This window comes from Petromyzon marinus, chromosome 72, assembly GCF_048934315.1.
Source record: "Petromyzon marinus isolate PM22_M1 ecotype Great Lakes invasive population chromosome 72, UKy_Petmar_22M1.pri1.0, whole genome shotgun sequence".
Lineage (NCBI taxonomy): Eukaryota > Metazoa > Chordata > Hyperoartia > Petromyzontiformes > Petromyzontidae > Petromyzon > Petromyzon marinus.
This window is the reverse complement of record NC_133738.1, coordinates 6,081,764-6,108,974: the sequence shown is the minus strand read 5'-3', so window position 1 is coordinate 6,108,974 and position 27,211 is coordinate 6,081,764. Positions and strand designations below refer to the sequence as shown.

Genomic DNA, 27,211 nt, shown 5'->3' with positions numbered 1-27,211 from the left:
CCGATTTCTCCCACCCTGGACACTCTCTGTTTCAGCTACTCCCCTCCGGCAGAAGGCTTCGGTCCATCAGGACCAAAACCTCACGCCATAAAAACAGTTTCTTCCCATCTGCTGCTGGCCTGTTAAACAAGGCCAAGGGCTAACACTGTTTTTAACATTTGATCTACATAACGACACGTTGCTGATATTAACTATGTTTCCCTATTTGTATTTTTTAATTATATCTTAAAGCTATTTTATATTCGATATTTATTTAATTTTATATACTTCAGCCCCTTAGTGTTAGACTTTTAACCCTTATTATAGTAAGACTTGTTTAAAACTTATTTAAGATTTTAGATTCCTATATGTTGAATGTATGCACCATCCTGCCAAAGTAAATTCCGTGTCGGTGTGAACTTACATGGCGAATAAAACCCTTTCTGATTCTGATCTTCTTATATTTAAGAGTTTACGCGCGTGCGTGCTTGCGAGGGTATGTGGCTCACGGACGGTGGGCTTTGTGTAGTAAAAAATTCGCCAGGCAGCACGCCCTACGCCCCGGGGTGGGAACGGGCTATTCCGTTTTCTCATCCCTAAACTTTAAAGTAGTTTAATTAACAAAATTTGTGGCATTATTATTATTTTAAATATTTACTTATTGTGTGTCATCGACCGTACCAACTGACGACAATTGCCTGGGGTGGGGGGTTGGTGTGGACCCTGCCAAGTGATGCGCGTTCGCTCCAGCTCGCGGGGGAAATTTTATTTTACGAGCTTAACATGCAATAAATATATACATCATGCTGCGGATTTTTCTTCACAGTCTCATGTCCTCTTTGCCACCCCCCCCCCCAACACGATGCGTCCAGTTTCTACAACAGAGTCCGTAGATAATAATTTTATACTGCTTAGATACCATTATTCTTGCACGGGCGGGGACATGGCTGTGGGGGTAGTGGCCCAGCCTGCCAACGTGCCACCTCCCCCGCCTGTGCAATGTAGGCCAGGACGGGGGCTCCGCATGGGCCTAGGCCTGGCCAAGCCTATGGTAAGTACACATTTCCTTGCTTCTTACGCTAACAACTCACGTTCATTGTTTACTATTATTAAACAAATAAGTTGACAAATATTACAATAATAATATTCTTAGCTCTTTCGGTAAAGTCACGTTGAAGGAAACAATAAAATAATAAAAAATATATAAAACAATAAAAATTCTCACGACGTTTCAACCATAACGCAAACGGTCATCATCAGGTGTGAAAAACCAACGGCAAGAAACATTTGAAAGAAGTGGCGGTTTGCATTTATTTAATTTTAAACGGTGTATTTTTTTTTTAAAACGTTAGCGCCACAGGCAGCGATTTGGCAGTTTATTTAGAAGGACGAGTCCATCTATGTTCTCAAAAGAGGAGGGGGGAGACGAAAATTAATGTATGCTGTCTGAAAGCCACCGTAAGCGTGAACAATCAAGACCTGAAATGGTTTATCAAATCTTTCCAATGATTGCTAAGCCAGAATCCATCTTCTCGGTTGAAATTGTCTCTGTGCTTGTATATGTGGATAGCCTCATGAACGAATCTCTCATGGTAGCCAGATGGCTTACAAAGAACCTCTGTCTTGGAGAAGTTAATGTCATGTGAGCCTACTGAATTATAACAATGATCTGCCACGGCCGAGGTGTTGGTCCTACCGTGTTTAAGGTCTGCTTTGTGTTCACGAATGCGGTCCGAGACATGGCGTTTGGTTTCTCCAATGTAACTACTACCACAGAGGCAACTTAGTTTGTAGACACGAGGGTACTGTATGTCCGGAATCACATCTTTTACAGACAGAACCAGATCACGGATTTTTATGTAATGTGTTGAAACGGACCTGGATCTTATGTTTATTCAAGATTTTGGAGATCTTTTTTGTGATCCCCACAATGTAGGGTAAAGTGATGGTTTTGAAAGGCTCCTCAAAAGGGTCCTTCTTCATGGTTTGAGTGATAGCTTTGCGGATTGTATAGTCGGAGTAACCATTAGCCTTAAGAGCTTGGTGTATGCGCTTGAGTTCACTGCCTATGTGTTCCTGGTCGGATATGCATTGGGCTCTATGGTACAGAGTCTTGATGAGAGAATTCTTATGTGATGGATGGTGGTGGGAATCCGGTTTCAGATAAGCATCTGTATGGGTAGCTTTACTGTAGACAGAGTGGCTCATTGAACCATAAGGTCTCTTTTTTACTAGGACATCCAAAAAAGGTAGCTTGCCATCTTTTTCGACTTCCATGGTAAATCTGATGGCTGGGTGTATGGAATTGATGTGGTCGAAGAATTGGTCTAGAGCAGGCCGGCCATGTGGCCAGATGACAAAAGTGGCATCCACGTACCTCTTCCATAAGGTTGGGCGCAGAGTGGCAGTCTGGATGGCGTCAGTCTAAAATTTCTCCATGAAAATGTTAGCTATAACCGGAGATAGGGGGGAGCCCATTGGGGTGCCCTCAGTTTGTTTGTAGAAAGTTCCATTCTAAGTGAAGTATGTATTGGTTAAACAGTGTCTGACCAGGGGGGGGTGGGGGTACCTCAGTGTTTAGTCCTTGATGAACCAAGTCTTCAATGATTGCGATGGTGTCAGGTACAGGAACTTTGGTGAATAAGGAAACTACATCAAAACTGACAAGCAGGTCGTCTGGGGACAGGGAAATACCCTTGATTGTCGATACCAGGTGAGTAGAATTTTGTACCGCAGAGGTGGTTTTTCCAGTGAAAGGACGGAGGATTTCAGACAAAAAACGAGCCAGTTTGTAGGTGAGGGAGATGATAGTAGAGACGATGGGACGAAGGGGTGTATCTACTTTATGTATTTTTGGTAGCTATACAATAATGAAAAGAGATCCCACCAACAGCCTCGTCACACAAACTAACAAAATAATTTCTGATTGAACTGCGTTAATTGATCGTTTAAAATAAATAAATAAATGTGAACCGCCACTTCTTTCAAATGTTTCTTGCCGTTGGTTTTTCACACCTGATGATGACCGTTTGCGTTATGGTTGAAATGTCGTTAGAATTTTTATTGTTTTATATATATTTTATTGTTTCCCTTCAACGTGACTTTACCGAAAGAGCTAAGAATATGAATTACTGCAGTCACGAAAGCTTTAAATCAAATGACAATAATAATGTTTGTGTGGACATAACTCACGTTCATTGCTTACTCTTATGAAATCAATACGTTGCCAGATATTACAATAATAATATATGTGTGGACATAGCAACTCTGGTTCATTGCTTACTATTAATAAACTAATACGTTGCCAGATATTACAATAATTTTTTTCGTGCAGATGACAACTCACCTTCATTGTTTACTATTATTAAACAAATAAGTTTACAAATATTACAATAATAATCTTTGTGTGCACTTGGAAACTCTGGTTCATTGCTTACTATTAAGAAACTAATAAGTTGGCAGGTATTTAAAAAAAATGTTTGTGTGCAGATAACAACTCGTTCATTGTTTACTATTATGAAACTTATAAGTTGCCACATTACAAGAATGTTTGTGTGCAGATAAAAACTCAGGTTAATTGTTTACTATTATGAAACAAATACGTTTACAGATATTACAATAATAATGTTTGTGTGCACAAAACAAAGTTTTCATTATTAGCTTAATAAATATTCCCCTTTTTTGCTGTGCTTTTATCACTCTGCGAAGGTCTACTGCCAGTCTGTCATGTGGCCTGCTGATTAATTTACGTCAGTGCTCTGCCACTCTATTATCTACACTGCTAATTTTCCTTTTGACCATTCTCAGTGTATGCCAGTCTATAATCTCTTGCCTGCTTCTTTACCTCACTCGGTGTACTGTCAGCCTTTCATGTCGACTGTATTCTGCTTTTTCAGCTGCTGCCCGTATTCGCAGCTTTTTATGTTGACTGTAGCAATGCTTATGTCATTGAGTCCGCGTACTGCCAGTCTATTACCTAAACTGTAGCCTGCTTCTGAACTTACCTGTGCGTACTGCTGCTCATTAATTTACACTTCTTTCTGCTTATTTCTTCAATGCATTTCCATTGTGTCCATTGCTCATATCACGCTATTTACTCATACCGAGTACTGCGATACTGATAGCTGTGCCATCATCAGGAATTGCTGTGCACGTCCATGTGTGTGTGTGAGTCGATGTGTGTGTGTTTAAGTCCATATGTGTGTCCGTGTAGGTCCATGCGTGTGTTTAAGCCCATGTGTGTGTCTGTCTTTTTAGATTGGAAATGCCCGATGTGTGTGTGTACGTCCAAGTGTTTGTGTGTCAGTCCAAGTGTGTGTGTCAGTCCATTTGTGTGCGTATCAGTCACTGTGTGTGTGTTAGTCCATGTGTGTGTGTTAGTCCATGTGTGTGCATGGCTCCATCTGAGTGTGTAAGTCAATATGTGTGTGTGAGTCGATATGTGCGTGTTAATCCATGTGTGTGTATTTAAAGTAGATGTCTGTGTGTCACAGTCCGTATGTGTGTGTACGGCAGTGTATGTGTCAGTCTATCTATGTGTGTGTAACTCAATGTGTGTGCATCTAAAGTGGATGTCTATGCGTGTGTGAGTCCATGTGTGTGTGTGTGTAAGTCCATGTGTTTGTGTGTGTGTCAATGTCTGTGTGTGTAAGTCCATGGGCGTGTGTGTTAGTCGCTTTGTGTGCGTGGCTCCATGTGAGTCAGTGTAAGTCCATTTCTTTGCGTGTCTGTAGGTCCATGTGTGAGTGAATGTGTGTGCTTTATTGACCTGGTCAAGGCCTATGATACCATCAGTAGGCCTGGCCTCTGGCTTGTACTTCATGCTTTCGGAGTCCCTCACCCTTTGCTCACGATCCTTAAGGACCTTCTTGATGGTCAGCGGCCCCGCGTCAAACTACGTGGCCATCAGTCAGAGCCATTCCCTCTACACCTTGGGGTGTGACAGGGATGTCCTCTGGCTCCCACATTTTTTAACATATATTTTGACCACATAGTTCGTGAAGCCTTCAATGGCTGTACCGAAATAATTACCACATGGTTCAGATACAATGGGAGGCTGATCAATGCCCGGGTGCAGTCAAGGGATGGCTCCCTATTGCTCAACCATGTAATGTATGCCGATGCTCTGGTGATTGCTGCTCACTCAGGAGAAGTTGGAGGCACTGCTGCTGAACCTGGAGCTTGTCACTAACAGTGGGGCATTATCATCAGCCCCACCAAAACTAAGCACCTGCCTGGGTATTTTGCACTATCGGACAATCCACCCCCACTTCTCACAATTGGTGATGCGGCAGTTGTGCAGAGATTGCAGAGATTCCTATACCTCGCCATTGTGCTCATTACCGGCTCCGGTTTAACAGCAGAAGTCTCACTCCAAATCAGTGGAGCGCCATTGTTTTCATCGGCTGCGTTACACTGTGTGGAAGATACCTGGTCTCTCTCTCCACATGAAGCTCCACGTCTTCTCGGCCATGGTCGTTCCCTCCCTTATCTACAGTTGCGAAACGTGCACCCCCCTAATGGTACATCTTCGCCGGTTGGAAACATTTAGGCTGGCCTGCTAACAATCCATCCTGGGTTTAACCATATGTGTGTGTGTGTGCGTCTAAGTCGATGTGTTTCTACGTGTGTGGGTCGATGTCTGTGTGGAAGTCCATGCGTGTGTCTGCCTTTTTCGCCCGGGCAATGCCGGGTACTTACCGCTAGTGAAAGTATAAATATATAATTTTAAAATATATAAATTAGCTTGACTACCGGGCTTCGCCCCAGGACTTGGATTCACCACGCCCGGCCACTGTTGTCTCCTCAGTGGCGATGTTCACACACCACACCAGTTACTTGTTTGAGGCTGAGTTCACCTATGGGAGGCCCAGAACCAGTGTCAAATAATCGTCACCGGTGGTGGCCGTGAGCGGGAATAGAACTCGGGTCGCCGGGTTTGTAGCGCGGCGCGCTAACCACTACACTACACTGCGTTACGCTTCCACATGCGCGGGTCACATGACAGATTTGACTTCAAAGCTCACTTGCCGTGCAAAAAATAAATGCATTATTGAGCTCCCCCCCCCCCCCCACCAAAAAAAAAGCAGAAGTGTATTTTGATCATTTTTTGCATGGTGTACAGTCTGGAAAGTACCCTCATGGCAAATTTCAAGTTTGTTGCATGTCACGAAGTACGCTAAACATTTTGAACAGACACACATTCACAAATTAGCCTTTTATATATATGGAGATTAGAACAAAACATACTAAAATAACAATAATTAATTAAAAAAATAATGGAGACTAATAATTAGAAAGCAAAGCAAATTTCATAGTGAATAAAAATGAAATTATATATAATACAACTATAATAGTGAAAAATAAATGTTTTATTTATAAATATTCTAACTCCCTGTTTCTCTGGGCAGCTTTACGTAGCACGCTCCAGGGTTGGTGCAAGCAGGAACCTTTTCATACTTGGCCCCCAATGGAAAAAACCCACAGGCGCTGCAATACCCAATAGCATACCCAATAGCACAGAATAACACCGAATGGCCAGATAACACATTTTACAAAATCATTTCACGCAATACGTCTAAAACTGTATATATTTCCTTTCCTAAATTTTGCTCCTGCCCCTAATGTCGGCACTCACTAATTCTTCCCAGGCATAATAATAAATAAATAAATAATAAAAAGCTATACAACTTCGAAATTAAAATAATAATTATCTTGCAGGCTGCCCGGGCCCTGTCCATCACCGCCATTGTCTTCGCAGCCCTCGGCATCCTGGCAGGCGTCGCGGGCGCCAAGTGCACCATGTGCATTGGCGATGACGTCACGGGCAAGGCCCACGTCACAATGGGCTCGGGGGGGGTGACCCTCATCCTCGCCGGCGTCGTGGAGCTGGTGCCCTCGTCGTGAACGGCCGACTCCGTCGTGCGCGACTTCCACAACCCGCTGGTGCCCGAATCCATGAAGCGAGTGATCGGCGCATCCATTTCTGTCGGCTGGGCAGTGGCCGTGCTGCTCATCCTGGGGGGCTCCCTGCCGCTGCTGCCGCCACTACCCTCACTGTCACAAACGGGAGAGGTATGGGGCAGCGGTGGGGGCAGCCCGTCGCTCGGCTTTCCCCCTCCGATCCATGGTATCGTCGTGGAGTAACTACGTGTGAGCGGACTCTGTGATTGGCCCGCGGGGGGTGATGAGTCTATGTGGGTCACTCCTCTGTGTGGTCGTGAGTCTATGGGTTTCTGTGTGGTGAGTCTATAGGGTTTCTGTGTGATGAGTCTATTGGTTTCTGCGTGGTGAAACTATGGGTCTCTGTAATGAGTCTAAATGTCTCTGTGTGGTGAGCCTATGCGTCTCTGTGTTGCAAGTCTACGGGTCTCTGCGTGATGACCTTATCATCATTGAGTAACTACGTATGAATGTACTTTATGGTTGGCCGGGGCTGGGGTTGTCTATCTGTTGTGGGAGCCATGGTGGCTAGGGGATGTTAACTACCTCGCCTTGTATGCAGGAGAACATGGGTTCAATCCCGGACCTTGACGATGGACTTTTGTATATTTGGTGTCTGCGTGTCTCTTTCTCTCCCCGTGGTCGTGCGGATTTTTCTTCGGGTCCTCTGGTTTTCCCTCTCCACATTTAAAATCAACATTACCACGTCTTTGGAGTATTTGGCTGCTGCTGCTGCTACTATGAATGTCCACGTGATCATGATGATGTCAGCCACATGGTTGAGCTGTTATCATTTGTGATGGCCAGGTCAATGGAGCCTTACACCTGGTAAAATAAAAAAAATAGTTGAGTTTGATTTGAATATTAGTGATTGGCTTACCTTTCATTTACTTTGCACCCCTATCAGTGTTTGTGAGTATTTTGTATGTTGTTGTTGTAACGTTCTGACCGCCGTGTCCCCCTACTGGACATCTTTGACACAGAGCTTCATAGCTCATCAGAACCCTCCTCCTTGCAGTATAAATAAATATTATTCTGATTATTAGGTAATGGAGTCGCCTAAGAATGTTGCGTGTGAGAGCTGAGTTCTAGACAGAGAGGAGCACAGTCGGTGCATATAAATTCAAAGTAAACTATTTTTATTTTGGCAGGTGTGAGGCCCCACTGAGCTACGATGTATCTCTATTTTAGAAACCCTCACCTGGCCGTCACAAATGATAAAATCTCAAACAGTGGATTATCATCATAATCATCATCATCATCTCATTGACATTTATATCAGCCAAATATTCTCAACGCGTGGTGATGTTGATTCTACATGCGGAGTAAAAAACCAGAGAGACAAGAGTAAAATCCACGCGGCCGAGGAGATACACACGTATAGTGCAGTGTAGAATAGTGTAGAGTGTGGTGTGTAGTGTATAGGAGTGAAGTGTATAGTAGTGTATTTGTATAGTGTAGTGCATAGTGTACTGTATAGTAGTGTTGTGTATCATGTCGTATGTACATAATGACTCTCACGTATGATATAATTTCACACATTTATAAATCACCTCACGAACATCCCCTGGGACGTTGCCACGTACCGAGAACCACGTGACTATAAACTAAAACCATGTGACTATAACTAAAACCACGGCGAGTAAGAGAGAGACGCCGACTCCAAATAGAAAGCAGCACACATCGTCAGGTTCCGGGATCAAACCCATGCCATCCTGTATTTCAGGCAAGGTAGTTAACACCTCCACGTGGATAGAGAGAGACTCGAAATATATAATAACAGGCATCGTCAGTGTCTGGGATTGATTTTTCGACCTCCTGGATACCAAGCAAGGGAGATAACATTTCCATGGGGGGGGGGGGGAGAGAGAGAGACGCAGACTCCACATATACACCAGCAGGAATCGACCCGTCAGGGTGCGGGGTGGAACCCACAACCCTCCTGTATACATGGCGAGGCAGTTAACATCTCACTAGCGGCCACGGCACCCATACAGGGACTCCTCTACTCACGAACGATTTAGGTCCCAGAGGTCTTGTCATGAGTCGATTTGTTCGTAATTCCAACTTTACTCATGTCGAATCCAAACACGTTGTACGGCGTGTACACTAAACATGAAGAATGGCTTGTTTTTGCAGATGCCACCAGTTCTTCATATTCTGGAGATGTAGATGTCGTTGATTCGTCACGTTCAGCAGAAGTAGATGCCACTGGTAACTGCATGTTCTGCAGATGTAGATGCCATCAGTTCTTCACATTCTACAGATACAGATGCCACTCGTTCTTCACATTGAAGATACCACTGGTTCTTCACGTTCTGCAGATGCAGATGCCACCACCTCCATGTTTTGGGCTGCGGTTGAACTTACGACTCTCGGTTCCGAACAGCTGCAACTGGACATACGGGGAGAGCTTTGTTTGTATCTCTGAAAGTCTGTGAGTGCAATATCCGTAAGTAGAGGAGTCCCCCACGCAATTTTAACCGGGCGAAATTCTTTTTTCCTGCTTATCTTAAGGGTGCCCCTTTTCAGGAGTGCCGTCAGCCACTCTAGGCGAGGACAACTGCCGCGGTCGGCCCGATAGGCAGAGCATTAAAAAGCAGACGAGATAACGGTCGCGGCAACGAGCAAGGCCGACGTGAAGTGAGCCGCACGCAATCCGGCGCATCCATTGCCACCACCGCCACTGGTGCCGCCGCCTTTCGTGGTGCCGCTGGTGGTGCCGCTGGTGGTGCCGCCGCCTCTGGTGGTGCCGGTGGTGGTGCCACTGCCACCGCTGCCACCGCCATTGTTGCAGAGATTCTGCTGGCAGCAGGTGAACGAATCGACAGTGCCGGTGAACGAGGGGACAAGGGCGCTGATGTACTCCTTCAGCTGCACCTTGAAATCGGCGGCGGCACATTGAGCTGTAGTGGCGCAGCCTCTGCCCATGAACTGCCGCCCGCCTGGAAAAGTAAAAAGAAAAAAAAAACCTGTTAAATTAATAAATTTATATACGTAAATAAATGCTAGCATGAATAATAGGAATTATTAATAATAGTTCATATTTATAATGCACATTCCATCCGAGGATACTCCACATCCACTTCAGCGGACACATCACCAATGCCGGGGTCCGCCTTCTCACGGGATGGCCGGCATCCTGTGAGAATATCACGCCAGAGCCCTGCGTGGGACTGGAGTCGCTCCCGGGGCAGACCACGGCCTGACGTGGACACGCACGGTCGAGGCCGATCTTCGACACCGTGGCCTTGGCTTGCATTCAGCGTGGCGGCTGGTGTATTTATACTCTTATTTATATTACTGGAAAGTTCTAGAATGTTCTAGAATCGACTCTAAATTTACTCAGCACTGAATCTATCTGGAATTCTCATTGAAAATAGGTACATTTCAAAATGTCACTGTCCCGATCACAAAAGCTAAATTTTATGGGGAATAATAGCCATTTTTTATACTTTTTAGGCATGAGCAATTTAAAAATAACACTACCCAGAAACAAAAATTGTGTCACATAGTGTAATGTAATTGTCTTTGACATTGATTGGCCTACACCAGAGACAGCAGCCTTCTGTATGGCCTAGTCTCACTAGCAGTGTCTCACTACCAGTGTCTCACTACCCAGTGTCTTACTACCCAGTGTCTCACTACCCAGTGTCTCGCTACCCAGTGTTTTTCTACCCAGTGTCTCACTACCCAGTGTCTCACTACCAGTGTCTTACTACCCAGTGTCTCACTACCAGTGTCTTACTACCCAGTGTCTCGCTACCAGTGTCTCACTACCCAGTGTTTCACTACCAGTATCTTACTACCCAGTGTCTCGCTACCCAGTGTCTCACTAGCAGTGTCTCACTAGCAGTGTCTCACTACCCAGTGTCTCACTAGCAGTGTCTCACTAGCAGTGTCTCACTACCCAGTGTCTCATTACCCAGTGTCTCATTATCCAGTGTCTCGCTACCAAGTGACTGGCTACCCAGTGTCTCGCTACCCAGTGTCTCACTAGCCAGTGTCTCACTACCCAGTGTCTCGCTACCCAGTGTCTTGCTACCCAGTGTCTCACTACCCAGTGTCTCGCTACACAGTGTCTCACTATCCCAGTGTCTCACTATCCAGTGTCTCACTACACAGTGTCTCACTAGCAGTGTCTCACGACCCAGTGTCTCGCTACCCAGTGTCTCACTACCCAGTGTCTCACTACCCAGTGTCTGACGACCAGTGTCTCACTACCCAGTGTCTCACCACCAGTGTCTCACTACCCAGTGCCTCACTACCCAGTGTTTCACTACCAGTGTCTTACTACCCAGTGTCTCGCTACCCAGTGTCTCACTAGCAGTGTCTCACTAGCAGTGTCTCACTACCCAGTGTCTCACTAGCAGTGTCTCACTTGCAGTGTCTCACTACCCAGTGTCTCATTACCCAGTGTCTCATTACCCAGTGTCTCGCTACCAAGTGACTGGCTACCCAGTGTCTCGCTACCCAGTGTCTCACTAGCCATTGTCTCACTACCCAGTGTCTCGCTACCCAGTGTCTTGCTACCCAGTGTCTCACTACCCAGTGTCTCGCTACACAGTGTCTCACTATCCCAGTGTCTCACTATCCAGTGTCTCACTACACAGTGTCTCACTAGCAATGTCTCACGACCCAGTGTCTCGCTACCCAGTGTCTCACTACCCAGTGTCTCACTACCCAGTGTCTGACGACCAGTGTCTCACTACCCAGTGTCTCACCACCAGTGTCTCACTACCCAGTGCCTCACTACCCAGTGTCTCGCTACCCAGTGTCTCACTAGCAGTGTCTCACTACCAGTGTCTTACTACCTATTGTCTCACTACCCAGTGTCTCACTAGCAGTGTATCACTATACCAGTGTCTCACTACCCAGTGTCTCACTACCCAGTGTCTCACTACCCAGTGTCTCACTAGCAGTGTCTCACTGCCCAGTGTCTCACTAGCAGTGTCTCACTACCCAGTGTCTCACCACCAGTGTCTCGCTACCCAGTGTCTCACTACCAGTGTCTTACTACCCAGTGTCTCACTACCAGTGTCTCACTAGCAGTGTCTCACTATCCCAGTGTCTCACTACCCAGTGTCTCACCACCAGTGTCTCACTACCCAGTGTCTCACTACCCAGTGTCTTACTACCTATTGTCTCACTACCCAGTGTCTCACTAGCAGTGTTTCACTATACCAGTGTCTCACTACCCAGTGTCTCACTACCCAGTGTCTCACTAGCAGTGTCTCACTACCCAGTGTCTCACCACCAGTGTCTCGCTACCCAGTGTCTCACTACCAGTGTCTTACTACCCAGTGTCTCACTACCAGTGTCTCACTAGTAGTGTCTCACTAGCAGTGTCTCACTATCGCAGTGTCTCACTAACCAGTGTCTCACCACCAGTGTCTCACTACGCAGTGTCTCACTACCCAGTGTCTTACTACCCAGTGTCTCACCACCAGTGTCTCACTAACAGTGTCTCACTACCCAGTAACTCACTAGCAGTGTCTCACTACCCAGTTTCTCACCACCAGTGACTCGCTACCCAGTGTCTCACTACCAGTGTCTTACTACCCAGTGTCTCACTAGCAGTGTCTCACTAGCAGTGTCTCACTAGCAGTGTCTCACTACCCAGTGTCTCACTACCCAGTGTCTTACTACCCAGTGTCTCACTACCCAGTGTCTTGCTACCCAGTGTCTCGCTACCCAGTGTCTCGCTACCCAGTGTCTCACTATCCAGTGTCTCACTACCCAGTGTCTCACTATCCAGTGTCTCGCTACCCAGTGTCTCACTACCCAGTGTCTCACTACCCAGTGTCTCACTACCCAGTGTTTCACTACCCAGTGTCTCACCACCAGTGTCTCACTACCCAGTGTCTCGCTACCCAGTGTCTCACTAGCAGTGTCTCACTACCAGTGTCTTACTACCCATTGTCTCACTACCCAGTGTCTCACTAGCAGTGTCTCACTATACCAGTGTCTCACTACCCAGTGTTTCACTACCCAGTGTCTCGCTAGCAGTGTCTCACTACCCAGTGTCTCACCACCAGTGTCTCGCTACCCAGTGTCTCGCTACCAGTGTCTTACTACCCAGTGTCTCACTACCAGTGTCTCACTAGCAGTGTCTCACTATCCCAGTGTCTCACTACCCAGTGTCTCACCATCAGTGTCTCACTACCCAGTGTCTCACTACCCAGTGTCTTACTACCCAGTGCCTCACTACCAGTGTCTCACTACCAGTGTCTCACTACCAGTGTCTCACTACCCAGTGTCTCAATAGCAGTGTTTTACTACCCAGTGTCTCACTACCCAGTGTCTCACTACCCAGTGTCTCACTATCCAGTGTCTTACTACCCAGTGTCTCACCACCAGTGTCTCACTACCAGTATCTCACTACCCAGTGTCTCACTACCCAGTGTCCACTACCCAGTGTCTCACTACCCAGTGTCTCACTACCCAGTGTCTCACTACCAGTGTCTCACCACCCAGTGTCTCACTACCAGTGCCTCACTACCCAGTGTCTCGCTACCCAGTGTGTCACTACCAGTATCTTACTTCCTAGTGTCTCACTACCCAGTGTCTTGCTACCAAGTGTCTGGCTACCCAGTGTCTCGCTACCCAGTGTCTCACTAGCAGTGTCTCACTACACAGTGTCTCACTAGCAATGTCTCACGACCCAGTGTCTCGCTACCCAGTGTCTCACTACCCAGTGTCTCACTACCCAGTGTCTGACGACCAGTGTCTCACTACCCAGTGTCTCACCACCAGTGTCTCACTACCCAGTGCCTCACTACCCAGTGTCTCGCTACCCAGTGTCTCACTAGCAGTGTCTCACTACCAGTGTCTTACTACCTATTGTCTCACTACCCAGTGTCTCACTAGCAGTGTATCACTATACCAGTGTCTCACTACCCAGTGTCTCACTACCCAGTGTCTCACTACCCAGTGTCTCACTAGCAGTGTCTCACTGCCCAGTGTCTCACTAGCAGTGTCTCACTACCCAGTGTCTCACCACCAGTGTCTCGCTACCCAGTGTCTCACTACCAGTGTCTTACTACCCAGTGTCTCACTACCAGTGTCTCACTAGCAGTGTCTCACTATCCCAGTGTCTCACTATCCCAGTGTCTCACTACCCAGTGTCTCACCACCAGTGTCTCACTACCCAGTGTCTCACTACCCAGTGTCTTACTACCTATTGTCTCACTACCCAGTGTCTCACTAGCAGTGTTTCACTATACCAGTGTCTCACTACCCAGTGTCTCACTACCCAGTGTCTCACTAGCAGTGTCTCACTACCCAGTGTCTCACCACCAGTGTCTCGCTACCCAGTGTCTCACTACCAGTGTCTTACTACCCAGTGTCTCACTACCAGTGTCTCACTAGTAGTGTCTCACTAGCAGTGTCTCACTATCCCAGTGTCTCACTACCCAGTGTCTCACCACCAGTGTCTCACTACGCAGTGTCTCACTACCCAGTGTCTTACTGCCCAGTCTCTCACCACCAGTGTCTCACTACCAGTGTCTCACTACCCAGTAACTCACTAGCAGTGTCTCACTACCCAGTTTCTCACCACCAGTGACTCGCTACCCAATGTCTCACTACCAGTGTCTTACTACCCAGTGTCTCACTAGCAGTGTCTCACTAGCAGTGTCTCACTAGCAGTGTCTCACTACCCAGTGTCTCACTACCCAGTGTCTTACTACCCAGTGTCTCACTACCCAGTGTCTTGCTACCCAGTGTCTCGCTACCCAGTGTCTCGCTACCCAGTGTCTCACTATCCAGTGTCTCACTATCCAGTGTCTCGCTACCCAGTGTCTCACTACCCAGTGTCTCACTACCCAGTGTCTCACTACCCAGTGTTTCACTACCCAGTGTCTCACGACCAGTGTCTCACTACCCAGTGTCTCGCTACCCAGTGTCTCACTAGCAGTGTCTCACTACCAGTGTCTTACTACCCATTGTCTCACTACCCAGTGTCTCACTAGCAGTGTCTCACTATACCAGTGTCTCACTACCCAGTGTTTCACTACCCAGTGTCTCGCTAGCAGTGTCTCACTACCCAGTGTCTCACCACCAGTGTCTCGCTACCCAGTGTCTCGCTACCAGTGTCTTACTACCCAGTGTCTCACTACCAGTGTCTCACTAGCAGTGTCTCACTATCCCAGTGTCTCACTACCCAGTGTCTCACCATCAGTGTCTCACTACCCAGTGTCTCACTACCCAGTGTCTTACTACCCAGTGCCTCACTACCAGTGTCTCACTACCCAGTGTCTCACTACCAGTGTCTTACTACCCAGTGTCTCACTACCAGTGTCTCACTAGTAGTGTCTCACTAGCAGTGTCTCACTATCCCAGTGTCTCACTACCCAGTGTCTCACCACCAGTGTCTCACTACGCAGTGTCTCACTACCCAGTGTCTTACTACCCAGTCTCTCACCACCAGTGTCTCACTACCAGTGTCTCACTACCCAGTAACTCACTAGCAGTGTCTCACTACCCAGTTTCTCACCACCAGTGACTCGCTACCCAATGTCTCACTACCAGTGTCTTACTACCCAGTGTCTCACTAGCAGTGTCTCACTAGCAGTGTCTCACTAGCAGTGTCTCACTACCCAGTGTCTCACTACCCAGTGTCTTACTACCCAGTGTCTCACTACCCAGTGTCTTGCTACCCAGTGTCTCGCTACCCAGTGTCTCGCTACCCAGTGTCTCACTATCCAGTGTCTCACTATCCAGTGTCTCGCTACCCAGTGTCTCACTACCCAGTGTCTCACTACCCAGTGTCTCACTACCCAGTGTTTCACTACCCAGTGTCTCACGACCAGTGTCTCACTACCCAGTGTCTCGCTACCCAGTGTCTCACTAGCAGTGTCTCACTACCAGTGTCTTACTACCCATTGTCTCACTACCCAGTGTCTCACTAGCAGTGTCTCACTATACCAGTGTCTCACTACCCAGTGTTTCACTACCCAGTGTCTCGCTAGCAGTGTCTCACTACCCAGTGTCTCACCACCAGTGTCTCGCTACCCAGTGTCTCGCTACCAGTGTCTTACTACCCAGTGTCTCACTACCAGTGTCTCACTAGCAGTGTCTCACTATCCCAGTGTCTCACTACCCAGTGTCTCACCATCAGTGTCTCACTACCCAGTGTCTCACTACCCAGTGTCTTACTACCCAGTGCCTCACTACCAGTGTCTCACTACCAGTGTCTCACTACCAGTGTCTCACTACCCAGTGTCTCACTAGCAGTGTTTTACTACCCAGTGTCTCACTACCCAGTGTCTCACTACCCAGTGTCTCACTACCCAGTGTCTTACTACCCAGTGTCTCACCACCAGTGTCTCACTACCAGTATCTCACTACCCAGTGTCTCACTACCCAGTGTCCACTACCCAGTGTCTCACTACCCAGTGTCTCACTACCCAGTATCTCACCACTAGTGTTTCACTACCAGTGTCTCACTACCAGTGTCTCACTACCCAGTGTCTCACTACCCAGTGTCTCACTACCAGTGTCTCACCACCAGTGTCTCACTACCCAGTGTCTCACTACCAGTGTCTCACTACCCAGTGTCTCGCTACCCAGTGTGTCACTACCAGTATCTTACTTCCTAGTGTCTCACTACCCAGTGTCTTGCTACCAAGTGTCTGGCTACCCAGTGTCTCGCTACCCAGTGTCTCACTAGCAGTGTCTCATTAGCAGTCTCACTAGCAATGTCTCAACACAAGTGTCAGACCAGAGAACATTAAAAGGGGAACAGTACAAAAACAATGGACGTATCATGGCATTTTAACTCTACACTGCACCGTAGACTCAACACTGCCACCCATAGACTCAGCAATAACCCCATAGACTCAATACTGCCACCCACACTCGGCACTGCCACCCAAAGACTCAACACTGCCCCTGTACATTCAGCAGTCTTCCCCCTCCTTAAGCTCTTTCCGTTCCCTCTCTTAAAGTCTCATCACCTCTCCATCGTCACCCATTCCCCTGCCTCTCTCCCCTCCACCACGCCCCCCTCCACTCCTTCCTGACCTTTCCCTGTAACCCCTTCGCATGATTCCCAAATACCCCCTCTATCACTCCAGTTACTCGTTGCTCAATACTCTTGCGGCACGCCTCTTCTGCCAACTGCATCATTCCACTCTATGTCACCCTTTTGTATTTGCAATCGCCTTGACATAGCATACAAAACTGGCTCCATTGTTGCTAGATTATTAACCCCTCGCCTGGTATATAGTGGGGCATGAGTTCAATTCCGACCCTGGTGCCTGCTGTATATTTGGAGTCTGCTTGTCTCTATCCCCGTGGTCGTGTAGATTTTTCTCCAGGTCCTCCGTTTTTTTCCCTTCACATTTAGAATCAACATCTCCACACGTTTAGAGTATTTGAGTTGCTATAAATATTCACGTGATGATATCAGCCACTTCATTGAGCTGCTATCATATGTGAAAACCAGCTCGCTTCTGCATAGCTCAAGGGGCCTTACCTGGTAAAATAAAAATTGCTTATAGTTTGGTATGTAAGTATGTAGCCAACCGCGCTATTTGGAGTTGAGGGGGAAGGACAAACTAAACAAAACAACAAGCAGTTCTAAAGAAATGAGCTTATCGATCTAGATGACGATTTGAAAGTGTACAGCTCCCAGTGGTTTCCTAATATCAGAAGAGCTCTCCATACGGCCGCAGAAGTGCATCTCAAAGCGCCGTGCGATGAAGTGTTGACTGTCTTTGTTCGACAGCTAGGCAAAAGTTTAGTGTATAGTAGTGTGTAGTGTATCGTAGTATAATGCATCGTGTAGTGTATAGTAGTATAGTATAGTGTGCTGTATAGTGGTGTAGTGTCTATAGCATCTGAAAGCGATGCGAGATGGTGACCACCGTCCGAGTTCAATGGCCAGCAGCCAAATGTCACTGCTGCTGCAAGGATGAGCGGAGTTCGTGTGACGATGGTTTATTGTTCCTTGATGAGATCAGCAAGGTATTGTGGGTCATTTGTGGCAATTGCACACTGTGTGTGTGTGATCAGTGCGACCTTCTAATGCTGTATATTCGTTCGGCAACCGGAAGCCAATGCAGATCTATGCAGTACCCCTTCACGACACGTGCCAGATAATGTTGTACACGCTTTTACCAGACGTCTCGTAGAGTAGTGGGAGTTGTAACAAATGAGTAAAGGGTGCTCAATATAAATTAGATTATATGTGTAGTGACATCACGGGATGCCAGTGGGTAATGTGCGGTGTAATGACATCGCAGATACCACAATGGTGTGGGTGTAATACTGGCCCTAGAGGAGCTCGGTCAGCGCTGAGTGATAGCGCTGGATGGCATCACGCTTGGCGTGCAGTCCCAGCCCTGCAGGATAGGGTGGAAGTGCCGGCCATAGGAATGGGGTTACTATAGGCCATGGCACTTTGGTTGACCCGAGAGGACATGTGACCGTTTAAGTCTACAAAGGGCCCCAGGTGGGGGCTCGGGGTGGTCATGTGGGCTGGGTCGAGATCCTGCTAGAGGGTTCTGGAAGGTTGTCGTGGTCAGGGGCGGAGCCAGCCACGCCGCAGAAGATATAAGCCGGGCCCCCCCAGAGGGACCGGCGCTGTTGTTCATCTTGAAGAAAACTTCATCTATGTTCTACGTCCAACAAGTGGGGGCTAGGAGTGGTCACGTGTCAGGGTCGAGATCCTGCTCGAGGATTCTGGAAGGTGGGTCGTGGCCAAGCACGGAAACAGCCACGACCCGTGAGGATATAAGACGGGTCACTTAGAGGGACCGGCTGCTGTTGTTCATCCTGAAGAATTCTACGTTCTACAAGAGTCTCCAACACGTGGACCGGAACCCAAGCTGTGGTCCGGTCCGTTGTAGCTAGTTACGGTGTAATTAGTGTGGTTAACCTGGTGGTCACCACCATAGGTTGTTATTCTGTTAAGGGGCAGTTACCGTGTGTGTTGGTGTTAATAAATGTGTTGCCTCCAAAGAGTATGTCTGCGACTCAGTTGAACTCACTACATATGTGAAAAAAGTTATGATTTTTACCAAAACAAACTTACCCTGCGATAGCACAGCGGCCACACACGAGTCTTCCCCTGGTGCACAGGCCTTGTCCACTTCAGGAAATCCCAGCCCGCTGCTTCCGAAGTGGCAGGTACGACCATTGGTCACTGCATGGCAAGGGGGGTGGGGTGAGCTCATGGGTTTTTGCGACATTCAACAGCATCGATACAGATCAGACCCAGAGAAGAAGAATAATAATGATTATAATAAATACTTTAATCTTATATAGCGTCATTCGTAGTGGTTGGCTGCGCACAGTGCGAAAGAAGCGCAACACATGCAGAGTTTAATTTGTTGTCCTTCCCCTGCACCTTCGATTAGTGCGGTCGGCGACACACGGTGGTGTGAAATAAGTTCAACATACATACCATAGATAACACTACCCATCGACTCAACACTACCCATATCCATAGACTAACACTTCCTATAGACTCAACAATACCCATAGGCTAACACGACCCTATCCATAGACTAACACTTCCCATAGACTCAACAATACCCATAGACTATATTCTTTGGTTCTTTCGGTAAAGTCACATAGGTAGAAATAAAATAAAACAAATCACGATGTTTCGAATGCAACACAAGCGTCAGTCATGAGGCAACACTACCCATAGACTCACTGCCAATAGACTCAACAATGCACCATAGCCTCAAAACTGCACCTCCGATTAGCATGGTTGGCTATGTACAGTGTGAAAAAAGTTAAACCTACACACATATCAGTATGGGTCTCGGTGGGTTTCTGTGGGTCTCTTCTGATATTAGGATGCAACTGGGCGATATGCGCTTTTAAATCATCTAGACTGACAAACTCACTTCTTTAGAACTGCTTTTTGTGTTTAGTTTGTTGTCCTTCCCCCACATCTCCAATTAGCACGGTTGTCTACGTACGGTGCTAAAAAAAGTTAAATGTACATTCTACACTTCTGTACACTACACTGATGGTGGGAAGACAAAGTGAAGGAAATCCAACATCTTGCCGACATCTATAATATGCATGGCTTTTTCAGTGCCACCAGAACCGCCAATGGTCCAAGCACTCAGGGACCAACCCCCCACTGAGGCTTAAGAATGGAGGAGATCTGATCAAGGAGAGGGAACTCAACACCCGCTGAAAGGAGAATTTTGAAAATAAGCTCAATCGAGACTCGTTTGTTGATGATAGTGTTTTCCGGTCCGTTCCACAACACCCAATCAGAAATGAGCTTGGAACCCCCTCAACCCTTGATAAAGTGAGGAAAGCCATCAAGCAGATGAAGAGCAATAGGGCACCTGGGAGCTGAAATCTTCAAAAAAGGAGGAGAGGAGCTAGATTCACGGCTCCAAGCGCTCACGTTGAAAATTTGGAAATACGAGGACATCCCGAACGACCTCAGAGATGCCATGATTGTGAAAATCTTCATGAAAGGACATACATCCGATTGTGGAAATTACAGTGGGATCACCTTGCTGTCCACTGCAGGAAAGATAATTGCAGGAACTTTCCTCAACCGTCTTCTGCCAGTTACTGATCAACTCCGCCCAGAATCCCAACGTGGGTTCAGGCCATCGAGAGCCACAACTGGCATGATCTTCACTGCCCATAAACTGCAGGAAAAATGTCAGGAACCACACAAACCTTCATAATAAAGGTTTGTGGGTTCGATCGCGTTATTTATAAATGTGTCCACCACCCAACACAGCCAATCAGCAAAATAAAGTGTCACGTTGACAAAAGACAATTAGTTCACTACTTTAGCCCACCAGTGTGTTGAAGAGTGAATCCACAACATTTACAGTTTGAAAACGACGTTTCGCTGGTAATTACATCGAGCATCATCGGGCAATTCGCCAGAATGGTAAAGCCCTCACTTGCTCTCGGTCTTAAATAGAGCAGCAGGGTGACGTCATCATTAAACTTATTTCAGGTGCAGTGATTTGAGGAAGAAGGGGGTATTGTAATTATATCATCGATTGGTAATCAGTCAATGGTTATGATTAGTAATGAGTTTTAGATTAGTAATTTGTTGTAATGTGTGTTATTGTGATTATATGCTACATTAGTAATCCATTAATTAATGTGTTTCCCCTATAAGGAATTGTAATATGTATTATTTAATAATACGCTTCCAAGCCGCACTAAGCCTATAGCTATCAGAACGATTAAAATTATTTGTTTCTCTCAATTTCAATGGATTCTCTAATTAGTCTTTGCCAGTAATAATTAGTTTTACACAACACTTCAACGTTATCAAAATCAATTGAGTGTCCTTGTTGACAAGCATGTTCTGCCACTGCTGACAGTTGTGTTTGAGATAATTTAATATTTCTTTGGTGTTCTTTTAGTCTTATGCTGATGTTACGTCCCGTCTGTCCAATATAGCATCTGCCACATAAACAATTAATCCGATATACACCTGTTGATAATTTAGGTAATTCGTCTTTCGTGCAAGATACTAGTTTTTGAATTTTGTGTACTGTACCAAATCTTACTGTAATGTTTTGGTTTTGCAAAACATGGGCTAATTTGTCAGTTACTCCTGAGATATGGAATTTTTATTGTTTTAAGAATCTGAGCGCTTTCAGCAGTGTTGCTTTGCGATCGTGATTTGGCATTCAGTGCTCTGTTAATTTGAGTATTATTGTAGCCATTCTGTCGTAATGCTTCTTTAACGTGTTTGATCTCTCTCACTAGACTTTCACCATCTGACACTGTTTTAGCCCGATGTATGAGCGTCTTGATAAGAGAGGATTTCTGAGCTGGATGATGATGCAAATCTGCATTCAGATAGGCATCAGTGTGCGTTTGCTTTCTGTAAACGCTGTTATTTTACCGTTTATGCCATGTCCAAGAAAAAATATCTAGAAACGGGAGTGTGTTATTCACCTCCATTTCCATGGTGAACTGTATGGCCGGGTTTTGTGTATTGAGATGATTTAGAAAATCATTAAGTGTATCTTTACCATGTGGCCAGACAACCAAAGTGTCATCCACATATCTAAACCAAAAAGATGGTTTTAATGTGCTCGAGGCAAGTGCTCTTATTTCAAAGTTTTCCATGTACAGATTTGCCATAGCAGGAGATAAAGGAGAGCCCATTGCTGCTCCTTACTTTTGTTTAAAGAAATCCCCTCTCCATAAGAAGTAAGTTATTTAAACAATGGTCAGCAAGTTTCGGAATATCTTTTGGTAAACCTGTATTCTTTACTAGTGTATCAAGTAATTTAAGCGATTCCTTCACTGGAACCTTAGTGAATAGAGAAATCACATCAAAACTTACCAGAATATCATTAGGATTAAGTTTAGTATCTTTAATCACATTCACAAGATGCTCTGAATTTATTATGAATGAAGATGTCCTACCGATGTAGGGCTGTATTTGTTTAGTTACATATTTTGCTAATTTTTAAGTGGCAGAGCCAATTGTACTGACTATGGGTCGTAATGGGATGCCGATTTTACGAATCTTTGGTAGCCCATACAGTCTAGGTGGTTTTGAGGCCCTTGGCTTAATTTGGTGTTGCTCAATCTTATGGATTAATTTGCAATTATTGCAGTAGTCTTACATTCTAAAGTATTAGTTGGATCTCGTTTAATTTTAATGTAGGTACTTTCCTCTAGTAAATTTCTAATTTTATTATCATAATCGGCTCGTGACATCACGACAGTAGTGCAGCCTTTATCAGCTGCCAGGATTTGGATATCTTTATTTACACGGAGCTCTCTTAAGGCTTTTGCTTCGTTAGAGCTAATATTTACTTTTGGAACTTTGCTATTCTCAATTATTTTGGCAACCTCGTGTCTGGTCATCTCTGCCTCATTATGTGGAAGGAGTCTTACTGCTGATTCTACCTCAGCAATTATCTCATCCACTGGAATTGTGCGTGGGGTAACGGCAAAGTTAAGGACTCTAGATAGGACAGAGATCATGTCACTAGTTAAGACAGTGTTAGTCAAGTTCATTACGGTTTTGTTTTAAAATTGTTCGTTATTAGTAGGGATTTGTTTATTATGAAGTCAGAAAATGTATTCATTTGGTTAGTTTTTGTTAGATTAAACACATTATCAGCCGATTGTTGTGTTATGGTATCGATTATATTCTAATAATGCATGGATACACTATTGCTTATATCTAGGTGTAACTGCTTTAGCGATTCCTTCTTTGACCTGACAAAAACCTTTGATTCTGTCAACCGAGGAAACACTGTGGAGATCCTTAAAAAGTATGTATGTCCACCGAAATTTGTCACCATTCGCCTGCTGCATTATAGTATGCGAGCAGTGATTCTTAGTAATGGATCCATCCGAGACCACTTTGAAGTTAAGATTGGAGTCAAACTAGGCTGCGTCATTGCCCCAACACTCTTCTCAATATTCCTCACCGCGATGCTACAGCTAACTACTGGCAAGCTTCGAGCAGGAGTGGAGCTAAACTAACAAACTGATATTCTTAGTTTTTTCGGTAAAGTCACGTTGAAGAGAAACAACAAAATAACAAAATATATATAAAACAATAAAAAATTCTCACGACGTTTCGACCATAACTCAAACGGTCATCATCAGGTGTGTGTTACACACCTGTGTGTTACACACCTGATGATGACCGTTTGAGTTATGGTCGAAACGTCGTGAGAATTTTTTATTGTTTTATATATATTTTGTTATTTTGTTGTTTCTCTTCAACGTGACTTTACCGAAAAAACTAAGAATATGAATTACTGCAGTCACGAAAGCTTTAAATCAAAATTTAACAAACTGATGTTAAGCTATTCAACATCAACCGACTTCGATCTAAATCTAAGATCATCTCGACAGCAGTAGTTGTTGAGCTCCAGTATGCTGACGATGCTGTCGTGTGTGCCCACATGGAAGTGGATCTTCAAGCAATCAAAACTTTACTAAGGCACATGCGAAAATGGGACTGACGCTTAATAGTTTAAAGACGAACATCCTTCATCAACCAGATGTCAATGAGCAGTCCCCAGCTCCGACAATTTATATCCACAGTGAAATTAGAAAATGAGCATTTCCCAAACCCCGTAAGCCTTTAATAGAATGATAATGTTGACGAAGAAATACAAAACCCCTGAAATTTGTAAGTGCAGCTTTCGGTCGGCTGAGGAAAATATTGTTTGAGGAATGTGACATCAGGTCCAAAACCAAGATCATGATTTACCAAGCAGTCGTAATCTCTACCTTGCTGTACGGAACTGAGACATGGATAACATATAGGAGACATCTTAAAGCACTAGAGAAGTCCAATCGGCTGCGTGCCAAAGATCCTTGACATCGGGTGGGAAGACAGACTCACAAACGTTAGCGTCCTCTTGCAAACAAACACCACAAGAATTGAGGCCACGATCATTCGAGGTCGGCCATGTGCCCAACTCCAGCTTATTTCGGAGTGTGCATTCAAGAGGAGGGCAAATAAAGCGCTTCAAGGATGTTCTGAAGGCCAACATGAAGAAGTGCACTATCGACACCAACTCATAGGAGACTCTTGCCCAGTATCACCTCAGCTGGAGACACACGGACAGTCTATTTCAAGGTTCCAAACATACTGAAACTCAACGGTGGAAACACGAAGAGGAAAAGTGGGAATGGCGGAAAAGGCATGCTGTAGCCGAAATTACTTATCCAGTTCCACCCACCACCCTTCAGGTATTTTAAGACCCAAAGATAATTAAACTTTTCTATGGAAGACACTCATCCTCGATTGCGAGGGATTGCCTATGACGATGACACTACACATTACCCCACTATACTATTTCAAAACATTTATTTTCCAACTGCTTGTTTTCAGTTCATTGTCCTTTCCCAAGCACCTCCGATTAGCATGGTGCGAAATTAAGTTCAACGTACACACACAGGCATACACCACATTACAGAAATAAGACGGAGGTGGGTTAAACAATCTGTCCGTCAATTGCAATCCACTACCGCCATTGCAGAGATCGGTCTGGCAGCAGGTGTAATTGTTGACGGTGCCGTCGAACGATGAGACGATGCCGGTGATGAATTGCTTTATCTGCGTCTTGTAATCAGACGTCTCACACTCCGCCTTGATGCCGCATCCCCTGGCTTGGAATGTTTTGCCACCTGCAAAACAAGGAGGCAATCGCAAATTATTTAGATCAATGTTGTAGTGTAAGTCCCCACTGAGCTGTGTAGCTCTTTTTCAGACAAGCAACCTGGGCATCTAAAAATAATAACAGCTTAATTAAGTGGCCGATAATCACGTGGAAATTTATAGCAGCCAAATATTATTCTTTGGGTCTTTTGGCAAAGTCACACAGATAGGTTCAAAGAAAACAACGAAAAACTATGATGTTTCGATCGCAACACATGCGGTCGTCATCAGGAAAAGGGGGGTTAGCTTCTACAAGAAAACTGTTTATAAAGGTTTAAAGATGGGCATAGCCCAAGTGTGTCAGCAGCATGGGCGGGGCAGCTAATGTTAATGTAGGGGAAAACAACGAAACCGGCAGTGGGTCTCCACCAATAAAATGGCCGCCAGGAAAACAACGACACCGGCAGTGAGTCTCCACCAATCAAAGGGCCGCAAGGCGAACATTGCACCTCGCTCCACACACCCACATTGCTGACGGTGGAGGTTGCTGCTAGAGGTAATGGTAGTTGTGGCTAATAATGGTGCTGGTGGTGGGCTTCCACCAATAAAGGGCTACTCGAAGGGAAAAACTACTCGAGGGGAAAAAAAACCGGAGGACCCCAGTGAAAAATCCATGTGACTACCACGGGGAGAGAAAGAGATAGAGATGCGGTCTCCAAATATACAGCAGCAGGTTTTGTCAGGGTCGAGATTGGGATCGAACCCATGACCTCTTCTATACAAGGCGAGGTATTTAACATATCATAGCAACTGAGGGCTCAGTGGGCCTTAACCGGTAAAATGAAAAAGTTGTATGAAGTTCTCTCTTCACAGACTCGCCGTTTTTACAATAATCAAAATATATATTTACACTCCAGGAGGAATCCAATGATATGTAAAGCTCTTCTTCATAGATGTCCAGTACAGACATGGGGTAAGTGTTACAAAAACGAATACAAAAACACAATAATCGTGCAAAGTACAATAAAAGTAAACAAATTACCCGGACATATACAAATTAAACTAAAACCATGCCCATCCTGCCAGGTAAAGCCCATTGAGGTATTGACTAATTTTTCAGACGTAACCTGGCTTTCACAAATGATAGCTCAATAAAGTGGCCCATCATTCGGACATTTGAAGCAGCACAATTATTTAAATTATCTCAATGCATGTTTCTAAATGTGGAGGAAAAAACCGAAGGACCTAGAGAAAAAATCCACGTGACTATGAGGAGAATATGCAAACTTCAAATATACAGCAGGCATCAGGGTCAGGAACGAACAAACGATCTCCTGCATACCAGGCGAGGAAGATAATGTCTCACCATCGTAGCACCCCTTTAATAAATAAGTAAAGTATATAAGTACAAATTGCATAATAAATTCTCAATCTTTGGAAATGGGGCAGTAAAACAATAGCAAAAACAGTCTCAGACCACACCAAGGCAACACAGTCCTTAAATAGTTTTTTACATTAAAATGGAACTCAATACATTAATGAATTAAATCTACAAATCACATTGGAAAATGTGACTGTATCCATGACTAATCTTCAACATCCCCTCACCAGCTGCAGTGCCTCCTATCCCGTCCCTTATGTTGTCATTGTTTAGAAACCCGCAATACTTGTCTGAAGGGGGCACGGGTGAAGCATAGGGGTTAGGGACCAGAGCTGGCAAGGGGTTAGGAAGCAAGATTGGTATGCAAAGCATACATGCCAACCCCTTATCAGTGCCTACCTTATTATAGACCAATTCAGACCTTATTGGTCACCCCATGTCCTTATAAATATCAACGTTCATCCTACAGAGTCCCATCACAAGCAAAAACACAAAAACTATGTTTGCCCACATTGAAATAGCTGTAGGGCATATGGTCCTGAAAACTCAATTTCCCTGTACAAGAATACGTTTCAACCATATGGGTTGACACGTATGGCAATGGTCGCCCAAATGATCTTCCCGGGCCAAACCGTTACCCTGCGTTAGGGTGGTGGTTAAGCAGGAGTCTTCGCCTGTCGCGCAGAACTTATATTCTTCGGTGATTCCCAGTCCGGCACTCCCGTAGTAGCAGATCTTTCCAATGGCTGCAACAACAACAAAAACACGCTCGCATCAGCAAGTGAGAGAGACAGAGAGAGGTCGAGGAAATC

The 27,211-nt window shown here is 45.5% G+C and overlaps 1 protein-coding gene and 2 long non-coding RNA genes across 5 annotated transcripts in view; 1 reads left to right on the top strand and 2 right to left on the bottom strand.

Moving 5' to 3' along the window:
• The window catches only part of LOC116957345 (uncharacterized), a 183,877-nt gene that overhangs the window by 42,724 nt on the left and 113,942 nt on the right, over positions 1–27,211 (bottom strand). The window lies entirely within an intron of this gene.
• Positions 492–7,971, top strand: LOC116957346 (uncharacterized). Its single transcript, XR_012930569.1, has 2 exons — positions 492–1,030; positions 6,700–7,971. It is a non-coding gene; the product is annotated as an uncharacterized LOC116957346 (long non-coding RNA).
• The window catches only part of LOC142906932 (uncharacterized), a 48,544-nt gene continuing 29,940 nt past the window's right edge, over positions 8,608–27,211 (bottom strand). For all 3 annotated transcript variants that reach the window (XM_076055712.1, XM_076055710.1, XM_076055711.1), the window contains 4 exons: positions 27,038–27,145; positions 24,889–25,047; positions 18,962–19,072; positions 8,608–9,866 (listed from right to left, as the gene is read on the bottom strand). In XM_076055712.1, coding sequence (XP_075911827.1) covers positions 9,514–9,866; positions 18,962–19,072; positions 24,889–25,047; positions 27,038–27,145 — 731 coding nt within the window. In that variant the 3' untranslated portion in view covers positions 8,608–9,513. The remainder of the gene's footprint in view (positions 9,867–18,961; positions 19,073–24,888; positions 25,048–27,037; positions 27,146–27,211) is intronic.